The 14,801-nt window shown below is 56.8% G+C and overlaps 1 protein-coding gene across 1 annotated transcript in view; it reads right to left on the reverse strand.

The window, feature by feature from the left end:
* The window catches only part of KMT2C (lysine methyltransferase 2C), a 204,449-nt gene that overhangs the window by 117,503 nt on the left and 72,145 nt on the right, over positions 1-14,801 (reverse strand). The window contains exons 3-6 of the mRNA XM_090287721.1: positions 10,329-10,467; positions 7,263-7,463; positions 4,355-4,503; positions 3,301-3,410 (exon numbers count right to left, since the gene is read on the reverse strand). Coding sequence (XP_090143847.1) covers positions 3,301-3,410; positions 4,355-4,503; positions 7,263-7,463; positions 10,329-10,467 — 599 coding nt within the window. The remainder of the gene's footprint in view (positions 1-3,300; positions 3,411-4,354; positions 4,504-7,262; positions 7,464-10,328; positions 10,468-14,801) is intronic.

Consider the following 14,801-nt stretch of genomic DNA (forward strand, 5'->3'; position numbering starts at 1 on the left):
CGTTAGACTGTATTGTGACAGCTGTCATATCAGCGTGCGTTTAAGGAAAAACTTAAATTCTTGTGTAGCCGTTTTTTAATATTGAAGATGGAAGAAAATAAGCAACATTTTTGGCATATGATGCTTATTTCAAGAGAGGTAAAAACGCAACTGAAACGCAAAATAAAAAGATGTGTGCAGTGTGTGGGGAAGGTGCTGTGACTGAGTGAATGTCAGAAGGGGTCTGTGAATTTCGTGCTGGAGACGTCTCCCCGGACGACGCTCCACGGCCGGGTAGACCTGCTGAGGGCGACAGCGATCAAACCGAGACAGTAACCGGGAACAACCCACGTCACACCACGCGGGAGACAGCCGACAGACCCCAAATACCCGAATCGATCAAGTTATTGGTGAACATGAAGAACGTGTCTTTTATTTTACAGAAAAAGAAAGAGACTTCTGGCCAACCCAGTGTTGAGCCTGGACGCGTGAGCGCTCACTCTGTTCCGTGAAAACCTCACAGGGCCACGCCTGTGGCTGCCCCACGGGGCGCTCACAAGGCCCCCGCAGGTCGGCGCCTGCTCCCGACCCGGCACCTTCGTTTCCCCGCAGCGGAGCCGCTTTGCTTCTGGGGGAGAACAGCGGTGAGGGGCCGAGGGCTGGGCACTGGGTGCGCTCCTGCTCCCGGGGTCCTGGCCGCCGAGCCTTTACCGCGGACGGAGCTCAGAAATGCATGCACGCACATGCCGACCCATGCGTGTACACACGCCTACAGTTCTGTTCATGCCTGTGTACATCTGTATTGTGGTTCCCTTATCGCGGCCTCACTGTATCACGGGGTTTTGTAAAATATTATATTTAATTATTTATCACAGATTTGTCACTGTACCGCAGGATTTTGCGGTCCTGTGTACGTATGTTGTTAAAAGTGACGTAGGTTTGAGAGTGTAGAATAAATGTAAGGTTCCTGCTTCGCGGGGGGTCTGGCACGTAACACCCGTGATGAGTGAGGGATCGCTGTAGGTATTAAAAGCCATGAGCTTATGTCGACCCCGCGGGTCCCTCTCCCACGCCACAAAATTCACGTTAGCCGTTCCTTACGCACAGCTCCCTTCTCCAGCAGTGGGAGCCTAGCTCTCACCAGCTCCCAGTGGGTGCTCACACGCACGCATAGAGCAGGTGCGGAGGGGCCGGCCCCCAGCCCTGGGAGAGACGCGGGCGCCCGCCGCGCTGCAGCACCTAGTGCGGTCCCAGTCCAGGCACCGCTCCTCACTCACCCGGTCAGCGCTTCCCTCCCCGCCCTCAGTGGGAACTGCGCCCGTCCCCAGACCCCAGAGGGCCGTGACCGCCTGCTCAGGGGGGCCGAGAGCGCTGCCCCTCCCCGTTCCGCTGCACGGACCACGCTGTGGTCTGCCTGACCGTTCTGTCATGTGTGGTCAGTCACGCTGTGTCCAGTATCCGGCAGTGTTCAGAGGTGTGGGCACTCTGGACGACCGCAGGCGTGTTTTCCGTGGAGTCCCAGAAAGGGGACGCGGCCAGCGCGCCGCAGCGTGCCAGGCGCCGCGAGACTTCTCTTTAGAGACGCCGGGCCGCCCTGCAGCCCCGCCAGCGAGGTGTAAGCGCGACCAGTCCCCACGGCCTCACCAACACATTTTTATCTGTGCACATCCTCTGTCAGTAAGACAAACTCTCTCTTCGCAGGGGAGAACCAGCGTCAGAGGCTCTAGCTAACGCGTCTGCCGTGTGCCCGTCTGATAACGGAGAACAAAACCCATGAAAACTGGAAAAAGCAACAGAGAACCCACGGCCCACTCTGACGGCTTCGCTGGGGCGGAGAGTCAGATCCTCCCGACCAAGGGCCCCGGTCCCTCCTCTTCCGTCCCTCTGGCCACTCCCAGCGCTTGGCCTGCGCCCGCGTGCTCGGGCCGCGCCACGCTAAGGCCCCAGCGCAGGTCTCCGTGGCCGTGACTCCTCCATCACGGGTGGGGCATGGCCTTGACCTCTAAATCCCATTTAAACATCATCCAGGGGGCCTTTGACTACCGTCGGGGCAGCCCATCCGGAAACACAGGCGTACACACGAACTCGGGCCCGCGCACAGATCGATACCTTCCGCGTGTGCGTAAATACTGAAGAGCTCACGTTGCTTCCTTCGATTCCCACCCAACACAAGAAGGTCCCTGCGGCCTTTGCTCGCTGCCTTCCCACAACACAGGCCAACTTCGCTCCACTGGGCCCCACAGATGCCGAGTTTTCTGCAGACTGGAGGCCAGGCCCTCCGCCGGCAAGCTCCCAGCCCCCTCCTGGCACACGTGGTGTCCTGCAGCGGTCGGGGGCCCACCCCACAGCTGTCTCCGAGATACCCCGTGCTTCTCAAGGCCACAAAATGACCCCAAACTGTGTACTCTGAGTAGTTCAGGGAAGAAGTAACTCTCACCGATGCCCCACTGCCTGGACCCGGCCACCTGAGTCTGTTCCCACCGTGGGATTTACCGTCAGGCACTTACTGCTCAAGTCTGAGGACGTGAGCACGTGAGGTCACGTTCCCAAAGCGAGCGCGCTTACCCGAGTTGCCTCGGGGTGAGCCGCCCTTCCCCACGTCAGCGAGGCCATCTGGGTCTTCTGAGTGAGGCTAATGTCACCATAAGTGAGCCATGACTTCAACCTCGGTCCTCGTCTCTACTACACTTTCACAAGTTCCAACTACATCAGCCTTGTCAAGGACCATGTAACTCCTACGGTCAGAATGCCCGTTCTTCATGCTCCTCTGGGACGGCTGCTTCAGCTCCCAGCGTTCGCTGCCTTTGCGGAGGGGGCTGAGGGCTGCAAGTGTGTCTGTACCCTGCTCCGCAGGGGACACTCTGAGGATGGCAGACTGAGGACGGGACCTTACGTGGGGACACTGCCAGGCGGGTGAACTGAACCGCCCGCTCAGCTGCAAGGGAGTATTTTAGTCAACGGTTAAAATATCAAACCGAACTAGTCCTGGTGGAGTAAACAACTGCCAAGTCTTGTCTTAGGTGAAATCTACATGGATGTATACGTACAGTTAGTAACTGAGTAACCCTAAAATTCCTAAAAATTCCAATTTGGTTTAAATGTGAAATATTTATTTTAAAACGTTCCACTTACTGCGTAACGTTAACATACTGTGTTCTAGCGGTTTGCACAAACACCGCTTGGATACAAATGAATAGCTTCCTGCTTTGAGGGGTTTCCCATGACCGCAATCCCTGAATAAACAACTCCAGCCAGGGAGCCTTCTGGTGACCAGAGACGAGGTCACAAAGCCGCACATAAACGCCTGCGTCTTTCACTTACTTCTGTGCTCCCTGAGACAACAGCTTTGTCCACGCTCGCTAGCAAGGGCTCCTCCGTCTGGCCCGCTCCCAGGGACCACTCCACGCAGCGGCGATGCGCCCAGCATGTGCCTAAGAGAAGCAAAGTGAGAAACGGTGACCAGAGTGATCTCAGTAAGCAAAGACGCACAACCCCCACCCTGCCCCGAGCAAAATGCACAAGGGCACTAAGGCAGCCCCTCTCAGAACGGGGTGCGGCACCACCTGGGCACTGGTTAGAAACACAGAAACTCAAGGCCCAGCCGAGACCCGCTGACCAAAAGCCCTGCAGCCGTGCTGGGAGCCCAGTTTAACAAGCCCGCCAGGTGACCCTGATGGGCACAAAAGAACGGGCATCGCTCAACTAGTAATAGTTTTTCCAACCAAAAAACCTATTTTGTAGTCCATTAAATATTACTGTAAGATACTGTATTTGGAATCTTATGCATACAATATAAAAAACACCATTTCATACTTTGTTTATGACTAACAACAGGATGTGTGGCAAACACGCACAATCTGCACCTCTGCTCCGCTCCGTCCCACACCGGGAGCCACGCCGGTCACTAATAACAGCTCGGTCGGCAAACCTGTCACGGGGCCCCCGAGCCGCTACCAACATGCAGGCCCGCTGCGGGCTCAGAGCTACTCAAGAGCCCGCGGCCGCGCTGGGGCGCCCCCGTCGCGAGGACTACTGTCCTCCCCGCTGCAGTGAAGGTGCCCCGGGTTCCCACAGGCCCTGGCAAAACTGTATCTTCCTCCGACCGCCAGGTCACCACGGCTGTGCTGTCAACTCAGAAGCTGACGCAAATATTTATAAAAGCTTCCAGCCCAGGGTCGGCCCCGAGCAAGGGACAGATAAATCAGGGCGACATAGTAGGCAGTCCGCGTTACCTACGCATACTTAACCATGGCATTCTTCCCAGCGGGATCGCAGTTATGCCCAGATATGAGCCACCTTGTTTGAAAGTGTTAACTCACGAAGAGCCAGACGCCTACAGAACCGACAGGCAGCTGTGACTGAGACCGGCTCCTACCTGTGGGATCAAATAAGGCTTGGACATCGATGGCATCTGGAAGGCCAACCAGACTGAGCTCATCCCATAGTCTGCCGGCCGGGTCGTCGGAGGCGGTCTGCGTGCCCACACTTGCGCAGGGCACCGTGTTCCGCTGTGGGGACCGTTCTCTGGGGAAATAAGAGCACAGTGGGTGGGAGCGTGAGAACCACAGAAAAGGGGTTGTTTTGTAACGACCCGAATAGCACACATATTGCCAGATCCATCTTAATTCATTAGGCACAAACTGTCACAAAACAACTTCTAGGACACACCTGTTATTAGTCATAGTATAAAACGGCACTGCTACATTGTATCATGTAAGCAACAACTAAGAACTGTCTCCAGATCTGTGTAAAAAATATAGTTGCAAGTTTATTTTGCCATTCTATAAGTAAAAAAAAAAAACAAAAAAAAAAAACTGGCGCTCTAATATTCTAATCAGAACCCATAAGTTTATCAACATGAAATGAATCTTCTCTTTGGGCTTACCTAAACGCTTATAAGACCTCATGTGATCAAATCAGAAACTTAAATGTGCTTTTCTGTAAGTGAGGACGACCATGGCAGAACTGGCAGTTGGTTTTATGTAAAGGAGGTTATTTCCCAGGGAAATGAAGACCCACTAAGGGCAAAGAGGGAGGTGGTGGGAGCAGACCGTGTCAGCCGGAGCTTTCTCAGGGTCCCCAACTGATCTCGACAGCGGGTCTGTGGCAGGACATTGCACTGTCCACCACGACTGTCCATCACACATCGGAACTAAAGAAGGAAAAACGGAACAGCTCCCAACGGCCTGGGGCTGTGGAAGGCAGGACAAGGCAGAAACCACGGTAACGAACACTGGGCAAGGCACACAGCGGCCGACACACAACGGCCATCTGTCTGCTGGGCATTTATCGTGATTCCTACTAAGAGAAAATCTGCACAGTGGCCGGGTACTAAACTGTTCTATACCTGGAATCACTGGAAGAAAAAAAGCATGAACATATTTCAATAAACACACTTAAATGTCAAACCACAGAAAAATAACCAATGGTTTTATGTTCAGCGTTAGAAATGTACAGATTTAACTTAAAAGTTCAGCATGCCATGCTAACTTTAAATCCTCGTTTTTATAAATGTCCACAGTAAAAGGAGTACAAGCTCTTCCCTATAATCTCCATCCCTACGAATATATTCTTCCTTATTAATCACTGTTATTTTATTGGGGCCGGGAGATCAACAGTCATCCAGAAAGACTCACGTATCGTTTAATGATTTCCCCCGGCACCAGTGTTTGATGGGGGATGGTATAAAAACCAGCGGAAGGACTAACCAGTCTATTTGCGACCTGCGTGTGTGTGCGCGTCACCTCACTCAAACGCTGTCCACCCCATGAGGACAGCGGCCCCACTCAGGGAAGCCCCTCGGGAGAAGCCGCTGAAACCCACACCCCAGACTTTTCGGTCCAAAACAAAAGAAGAAATGAATCCTTGATTATCGATCCTTTTACTGAGCAAACCAAAAGGGAAAACTATTTTAAAACCTCCTTTACAAAAAAAAAAAAAAAAAAAGCTGCTTATCTGGTGTGTAGTCCATTAGTAACATAGTCTGTAAATATTTAAAATCATTACCGAGCTAAATTAATTGTTTACCCCTAAACGGCTTCCAGGTTTTATGAATGTGCGTGATTCCTAAGGTCCATTAACTGGCTTGTTATCGTTACTTAATAACTTGGTAAACACTACGTGTGTATAAAGGTTTTCATGAAACCGAGGTTACTTTTACATAATTATCATCTTCACTAAAAATTGGCTTACAAAGTAAGTAAACGCAGGCCAACGGTAGTTCCTAGAACAGGTGTTTATATAACTACCGTTACTTAAAGCGGAACATGAAGACAGAAGATGTAACCGGGTCCAGCCCCTCAGTGTGCTCAGGCCCGATGGACGCTGCAAGTTCCCGGGACTTTTGGGGCTTCCGTGAGAATGAGACCACCCACCCTGTCAGCAGGGAAGCTCGTGTACGTGACCCAGCTATGGCCTCCGTAACACAGAGCCCTGCTCAACTCCCTTGACCTGGTGCGCCTTCAGTTCCTTTAGGAGACTCTGCCGGGCCTTCGAGGCGAGGGCAGGCTCCGACAGGAGGAGCCCGCCAGGGGCCACAGCGCAGCACGCCTCAGGGCTCAGCTCCCCGTCAAGGCCAGAGAAGCACCTGCAGGATGGCGTCACCACCCCAGGGGCAGCGCAGGGGAGCCCTCCAAGCTAAGGGAATCCGACACCCACCAGTGGGTCTCAGAAGACGCCTTCCCTCGACTACAGAGCCACGCACCCCGGTGAAGGCGGGCTTGGACGAACGCTCTGCAGCAGATGGGAAGGCTTTTAACTGGGGAAGCAAACACACCAGACAAGCGTTCTGGGTAACTACACTGCCCGTGAACATAAACACACATACACAGCTATACAGATATCTAAGTAAATTATTATTTCATTAAAAAAAAAAAGAGCATCTTCTTTAAGTCCAGAAAGGGCGCTCTCAGCACGTCACTTTTCCTTAGAAAGAAAGCAGGTGTACACCACGTGGTGGTGAACGCGCGGGACGGCTCACACGCACCAAGCCACGTGGACACACAGGGGCCCAGGACAGGCGTCCCGAGCGTGGGACGGTGGCCTGCTCTGACAAGCCGCCGACATGGGCTCGGAGGAGAAAAGACCCCGTTAGTCCTCGCGACCTCCTCTAAAGTTTCCTTCTGAAGGTCGATGCTTGTGACCACAGTGACTTTGCTGGGACACAGTTAAGGTCACAAACTTGTTGAAAATAAGAGACTGGGAGAAGGGAGCGTCTGCCGGGCGCATGGCGGGTCACCGGGAAGCGCCAGGAGCCGCGCCGTGGGCACGGCCGCGGTGCTTACTTTCTGTGTCCCCTCGGCCTGCGCGGCGCCGAGGGGTGTGTTTTCTCGCAGGTCCCGTTGCTGTTGTCACCCACGTCCTTCTTGCTGGAAGGCTGGTTTTTCCACGGCAAGATCAGGCCAGGCGTCGCTCTGAACTGCTTCAGGTCCCCTTGTCCCAAGGAGCTCTTCTCCCCGCAGTAGCAGAAAGCGCAGAGCTGTTCACTGGGGAACGAGAGGGAGGCAGACACAGAAGGAGAAGGCGGGTTTACTGAACGTTCGGAAGGACGACGGACACTTGCGCTTTAAAAGGAAAGAGTGCGTTTCCGTGTAAGCCAAGCTTTGTAATGCCTACGGCCTAGGAGCAGCGCAATTAGAGACTGTCGTTCTGCTTTTCCTTAAACATACCAACACCCAAAAGTTAGCAAGTTTGTACTGAAAAACACGATTTTCCTTTAATCTGATTCAGGAAACTTCACGTGGTACAGAACAGTCAGAACGTGACGCGACACCGGGGAGAGGCCAGGGTTCGCAGCCGTCGCGCCTGAGACGCGCGCTGGCCACGTCTGGCTCGGCCCCGCGACGGGCGTGCTTCAGGCGCGACAGAGCGCCTAGCACACACGCCCCCGCCCGGAGCGCGAGGGAGAAACCGTCTCATGGACACACGGTCGCCTGGCTCGGACCGCTGACACCACGCCCCCCACAGCTACGGACACGGGTGAGGGCGGGACTTCAGTTAATCGTCGTGTGACCAGACGGTGCATCCGTTGTAACAGAGGCACCGCGCCCACCAACGCCCAGGCAGACAAGCAGGGGGGCTGAGGCGGGAGACCGTGGCGAAGGGGACTGTGTGCCCTGCTCAAGTTTTCTGCAGACCAAAAACTGTTCTAAGCAATAAAATCTGTAAGTTTTTAAAAACAAATGATTTTAAAAAGCCTGAAGGACGAAACCCTAAATACTTATGGAATACACACCTGAGGAGGGGCCTCAGAAGAAAGACTCTGGGAAGCGGCGCTCCTGGCGCAGCTGCACCCCGATCTTCCTGCTCAGGGACTGGAGCCCCTCCCCCGGCCCCTCGGCTGCACCGGCCCCACGCACGGCCAGTGTCCGGCGTTAACAGCTGAGAGGAATAAGCTATGATCTTCTTACGTGTTGTTTTAAAACCGGAAGATCTAACTGGGTTTATTAAGGGACTCAGGAATCAGGCAGCACCCCACCTAGCAACTAGAAGGGGGCTCTCAGCAGCTTCTAAACTGAAGTTTATAGTGGGTCTCTGTCAACTAATTCCCTTCTGCTTATGAGAGCTGCCTGCTTCTATTTCTCTGAGACTATATATTTTAACTGAACGACAAGTATGTTGCCTATTGATCCACACACAATCAAACGCGGTCCACCTTCAGAAAACTGAAGTTAAGCAGGGAAAGACTTTTCCTTGCCCAGAGGACACCAGCACCAGCGCCCTGAGCCGGCAGCCTGTGAGCGGGGTCGCCTTCTGTCTGCACCGCTGCCCGTGCTGCCAGGCCTCCGCGTGTCCCCCTGCAGCCGTCAGCGATCAGACCAGCGCCAGCCTTGCCGACACCGCGGAGGAGGAAGCCAAGCGGTGCTTCTGAAGTCCTGACTGAAGGTGCCTTCGCCTGCCGTTCTGGCCTCGGACGCCCGGGCCGCCACGGCGGGGCCCGCGCTGCTGAAGCTGCAGCGCTAGGAAGGGCTGGGGGGAGGCAGAAGGTCGGGGCCGTGGGGTGTCCGGCTCCACTCCGGGCGCAGACAGCGGCAGGGCATGGCTCCCTCCGTCGCAACGAAAACTCTCCAGACACCGAGAGCTTCCCTTCCCCGACCCCTGCAGGCTGCTGCAGAGTCACAGGGCCACCCCCGCCCTGCGCCTGCGTGACAGGCACGTCCAGAGAGGGCTGGGGACAAGGACCGCTTCCCCTGGAGAAGAGGACGGCTGATGTCGTACAAGCGGGACAGGAAGACGTCAGCAAACAATGACAGAGTTGCTCAGGGCCAAGTGTGAGACGCAGCGAGAGTATGAAACGTCCACGGCCCACGGACACAGGGGCCCCTCCCCGCGGCCACCCAGCGTGCTCAGGGCGTGCCAGGCGGGACTGGCCTGGGCGGGGTACAGCAGCAACACGGGAAGACACGAGGACCCACCCAGAGTCCCTCCCCCACTGCTCCCGGGGAACAAACGCCCAGGCTGCCGGGGGACAGGAGAGACCAGCGCGCTACCACGGGGATGGCCAGCTGCGGGGGGCGGGGCAGGACGGGGGGCCTCCAGCCCCGGGTGAGGAAGGGCAAGGCTGTGCGTGTCCCGGACCCGGACCACTGCTGGGGCAACGGCAGGACCCCCAAGAACTCCGGGACGGTAGCGGTGCGAGCCCCAGCAAGAGCCAGCAGAAGACATGGGGGGGGGGGGGTGCAAAGCAGGAGAAAGGAGCGTTCACTGATGGGTGATTCCAGAGTTCGCCTCAGGGCTTTCCGATAAGGTCAAAAAATAAAGCCTTCAAAGCTGAACTACACAGATTATGACATCCTGTTTCTTTCCTTTTCTTTTGGGGGGTGGGGTGGGTAGAGGGGAAGGAGAGGAGGAGAGGGAGAGAAACATCAACTGGTTGCTTCTCATATGCACCCCGACCAAGAACCGAGCCTGTTACCCCGGCCTGTGCCCTGACTGGGAATCGAACCTGTGACCTTTCACTTTGCAGGGAGATGCTCAATCAACTGAGCCACACCAGTCAGGGTCTGTTTCTTTTTTAAAGAATAAAGACAGAATAAGTCACAAGAGAAAAAACGTAAGTTTACAGGTAACTATCAAAAGCATCCTAACGATCAAAGCTCAGTTGTCTCTGGTGGCAGGAACCTCGTCCTGGAGACGCCCTGCTCCGGCCTGAGGACGGGAGGCGGGGAAGACCCTAGAGGACCGCCTGGCTCTACAGCCACCGGAGCCCACAGACAGCCCCCGCGCCCCAACTGCACACAGAGGTGAGCACCCCCAAACTGAAAGCTGCTTAGGGACGGAGCCCCGTCCAGGTTTCCGTCCGAAGCGGAACCCTCACCGCCACCGCAAACCGGCCGTGTCCACGCTCTGACCTGAGTTTGGCTTCGACAGCAACGGAGACCAGGGAGCCGGCCGACTCCTCGGACGCCGAGCGCCGCAGGGCCGGGGCGGGCCGCCTGCTGCCGTCCGGGTCGGTGTCCGCGTCCTCCTCCGCAGACTGCTCCTTGGCCTCTGCTCCACGGGGAACAAGAGAAGACAGAGTCACTGCGCGGTCACAGCGGTACCGGCGAGCTCCGCGGCCGCGCACGCGCCACGAAGGGAAAAGAGCATGAACGCGGCGGCAGCACCGCCCTGGCAGAGGGCGGGCTTACGTACGTAATCAGTGGTGTCGTTTACGTTACTCTCTACGGCTAAACGGCCATCACACAATGCAGGCCGTGCCACCCTTCTTCTTGTCCCCACGTGCAACCCGCTCTGAGCAGTGCCTCCTGCTGGCGACTGGGAAAGCCTCACGTTCGGTTATAGGAGTTTGTCGACAGAACAAATGTATTTCCACGTAACTCATTAAAATAAAGTTTCTCTGCAATTTAAAAACTGTGATTACAGTTAATTTAAAACAATCATCATGGCCTCTAATTATGAGCGCCCCCAAAAGCTGAGTGCCAAGAACACGCCTTGGCTGCCCTGCCTTTCTGACCGTCCTCAAGCCTCCAGCCCCAGCGCCTCACCTGGGCTTTCCAAGGAGGCGCCGCACCTGCTGCGAGGCCTTTCAGACGTGGCTTCCCCTCCTGTCACTTTGCCCTACAGACAGGAGTGGCTTCCATGGGTCGCAGAAGGTGATGGACATCGTCCTCCCCCCGCTGCTGGGGCAGGTCCCCGTTCTTGGCTTGACCCTCCTCTCTGACCTCACTGAGACCTTCCTGCACCGCCCGCCCCCACACACCCCAGCCCTCCTCTCTGCCTGCGCGCCTTCCTCTCACCCCCAAACGTCAGGCCATGGGACCTGGAGGGACCGCATCCACACCCCACGACACCAGCTGGCCTCTCTGCCGCCACTGCTGGCAGCAGGACCAACAAGCCAGAGGCCTTCCCACCGCCCAGAAGTTCGTCTGACACCAAGGACCCCCTGTGCCTCCGCGAGGTGCTCTTCTACCTTTGTGAGCACTCCGCAGGCCCGAAGGGACTGGCAGGAAGTATTCAAGGTGATGAAAAGCAAGGCCCTGCAACCAGGATGACTCTACCCAGCAAAGCTGTCATTTGGGATGGAAGGGCAGATGAAGTGCTTCCCAGGCAAGGTGAAGCTAAAGGAGTTCATCATCACCAAGCCATTATTGTATGAAATGTTAAAGGGACTTAATAAAAAGAAGATCAAAACTATGAACACTAAAATGACAACAAACTCACAACTATCAACAAATCTAAAAAGCAAAAACAACCTAAGCAAACCAGAACAGAATCATAGGTATGGGGATCATTTGGAGGGCTATCAGCTGGGAGGGGGAGGAGGAGAAATGGGGAAATGGTGCAGGGACTGAGAAGCATAATTGGCAAATACAAAACAGACGGGGGAGTTAAGAATGTAAGAAATAGAGAAGCCGAAGAAGTTATGTGCAGGACCCATGATCATGAACTAAGGGTGAGGGGGCTGCTGGAGGGAAGGGGGTACTGGGCGGGGGCACAGGGGGATAATCGGGACAACTGCAACGGCATCATGAATGCAATATCGTCAAAGAAGCGGCGCCACCACGCATCACAACAGGCTGCGAAGGGAGCCGAAGCGCTCTCGTCGGTCTCTGCGGCGGGTGTCTTCTGGGCCCTGAGACCTGAGTACAGCCCTTCCTGTGGGCTGCGTGGGTTCCACCTGGGAGAACTTTCCACAGTCTCCTCTGGACTTATTAAGATTTTTATTTTTTGTTTTAAGATTATATTTATTTATTTCTAGAGAGAGGGGAAGGGAGGGAGAAAGCGGGAGAGAAACATCCATGTGTGGTTGCCTTTCGCAGGCCCCCAATAGGGCCTGGCATGTGCCCTGCCTGGGAATTGAACCGGGGACCTTGGTTTGCAGGCCGGCGCCCAGTCTGCCGTGTGCAGCAGCCAGGGCGTATCAGAGATTTTTAAATCTTTCCTCCTCTGCCCACGGTCCTAACCTGGATCTGCCACAGCATCAGCAGGGAGGGCAGACTTGGTTTTACTCCTGGTTTGGAACTTGTTGTTTTGGTCCTTTATCTTGAAGGAGTAAGGAAGAATATCATAACTGCTTCCTAGTGAGCAGTTCCAACCACAAAAAAGAGAAAGGCACCCACAGAGGCGTGAAACTACCCGTAATCACAGACCCTATCTTTCTAAAACTGTCGTTCATTCCTGGAATGGGCTGGACCTGACTGTTCGCCAAGCCAAGGCGGGGTCCCCGGGAGACCCCCAGTCCCGCGGCAGCCGGTGAGACGCGTGCTGGGGGGAAGCCTGGGAGCCGCGGGCGCGGGAGGCAGGAGAGCCAGCGCCAGGCCTCGGGCGTCCACCCTGACGAGGAAAACGCGCTCCTGCGCCCACCCCGGGCTCCTGCCCGGAGCGAGAAGGCCCCACCCCGGGGCGCAGAGAGGCGGCTCTGTCCTCGGCGCACCTGGGCCTCCCCCGCGGCCACCAGGTGGCGCGCGTGCTGCGGGGAGCGGAGGGAGACCCGCCGGGGAGGCTGCCCGGGAGCCCGGCCGCCGGTCGCGGAGCGCGGGGCTCGCCCACCGGGAGCCCCTGCGAGTGAGCCGCCGCCCCCAGCCCCCCACCCCGCGCGCGCCCCGGCGCCGGTCTGGGGCCCAGGAGGGGCGGATGGAAAGCAAAGGCGGGCTCTGCGGCCGCGGAGAGCCAAGGCCGCGAACGGAGCGGCCCACGACCAGCATCCCCGCGGAGCCACTCGCTCGCCAGGTCCCGCGGGCTCATCCCCTGACCGGCGCCAACGGAACCGCCTCTCGCAGCGAGAGGCCCTCGCAGGTGCGGTGCGCGCCGCGCGCCACCGTTCGCCTCTGCCCGGGTGTCGGGCCCCGACGCCAGGTCCCGCGTGGGGAAACGGCGTTGGGAGAGGTAACGGGAACAAAGAGAACGTTATTTATTCCGCACCTCCGGGCCCTGGGCTCGGGAGTTAATAAATTACTAGGGAGTGATTTTTTTACCAAACAAAATAACATTCTATTCAAACGGCAGCCAGCACAGAAACAGAACCGCCCCTTACCCTCAGGGGACCCGGTCAGGAGAGGACACGTGGAACCGCAGGGACAGGAGGCGCAGGTATGTGGGGGGGCAGGGTGAGTACAGCTAAACCCAGGACAAACCGAGTGTGCCCAACGGGTCCTCCTCACCCGTCCCTTTAAACGATATCCAACAAGTATCTTCATTTCAAAGACAAGCAAACTAAAGGCTCCAAGTCACACCACGGGCTCCAGACCACTGGCCAACAGGAGCAAAGCGGGGAGTCAGGGAGTCAAAGTGGAGGGTGCTCTTCCCACCACCACACCCGGCCCTACCGCACCCACACGGCCCACCCCCACCGCCACGCCCACCCCCACAGCCCCACCCGGCCCTACGGCACCCATATGCCCCACCCGGCCCCACGGCCACGCCCGGCCCCGCGGTCACACCCGGCCCTACCGCACCCACACGGCCCACCCCCACCGCCACGCCCACCCCCACAGCCCCACCCGGCCCTACGGCACCCATATGCCCCACCCGGCCCCACGGCCACGCCCGGCCCCGCGGTCACACCCGGCCCTACCGCACCCACACGGCCCACCCCCACCGCCACGCCCACCCCCACAGCCCCACCCGGCCCTACGGCACCCATATGCCCCACCCGGCCCCACGGCCACGCCCGGCCCTACCGCACCCATACGGCACCTGCCTGGGGCACGTAAGCTGTGCCTCTAACGTTAGAGAAATGTTAACCTTTACTAAGGCCACGTTACTGAGAAACATCTGTTAACTATGAGGTGAAACCTGAAAACACCAAGTTTTTCTCTCTTGTTTAAGCACTGCCGAAGAGAATTATTGAGAGAACACCCCCCAGTCAAGTCCACAGAAATCAGACCTTCCGATTCGGGACAACGAGGACACTATTCCAACACCTCCGAGGCTGAACCGCTCTCTGAAAGGGCTGTGTGCGTCCCACGGAACACTCAGCAAACCCACGCGTGGCAGCACGACAGACCCCAGGGAACTCAGGAGGGTCCCAGCCCCCCTCATCCCCACGCAGCCCACACTCGCAAAGCACCATTACCTGCCAGGGTTTTTTTTAATCCTCACCCGAGGATGTTTTTCTACTGATTTTAGAGGCAGAGGAAGGGGTGGGGTGCTGAGAAGCCGACCGGCTGCCCCCCGCTTGTGTCCCGGCCAAGGACTGAGCACACGGCCCAGGCTCGCGCGCGGATGGCGGTGGGGCCGCCCCCTTCCGGCTCACGGGCCAGCGCTCTTCTAATGAGCTTCAGCGTGTGTTTAACCAAGTGTCCTAGGGCCCCGCAGGAGAGCGCACACCTTTATTTTTCCTGACCTTTGCGGTTCCGAGCCCTGAGTCCCCATCTCACTGC

Source organism: Furipterus horrens, unplaced genomic scaffold (assembly GCF_987537825.1).
Source record: "Furipterus horrens unplaced genomic scaffold, mFurHor1.1.pri manual_scaffold_9, whole genome shotgun sequence".
Classification (NCBI taxonomy): domain Eukaryota; kingdom Metazoa; phylum Chordata; class Mammalia; order Chiroptera; family Furipteridae; genus Furipterus; species Furipterus horrens.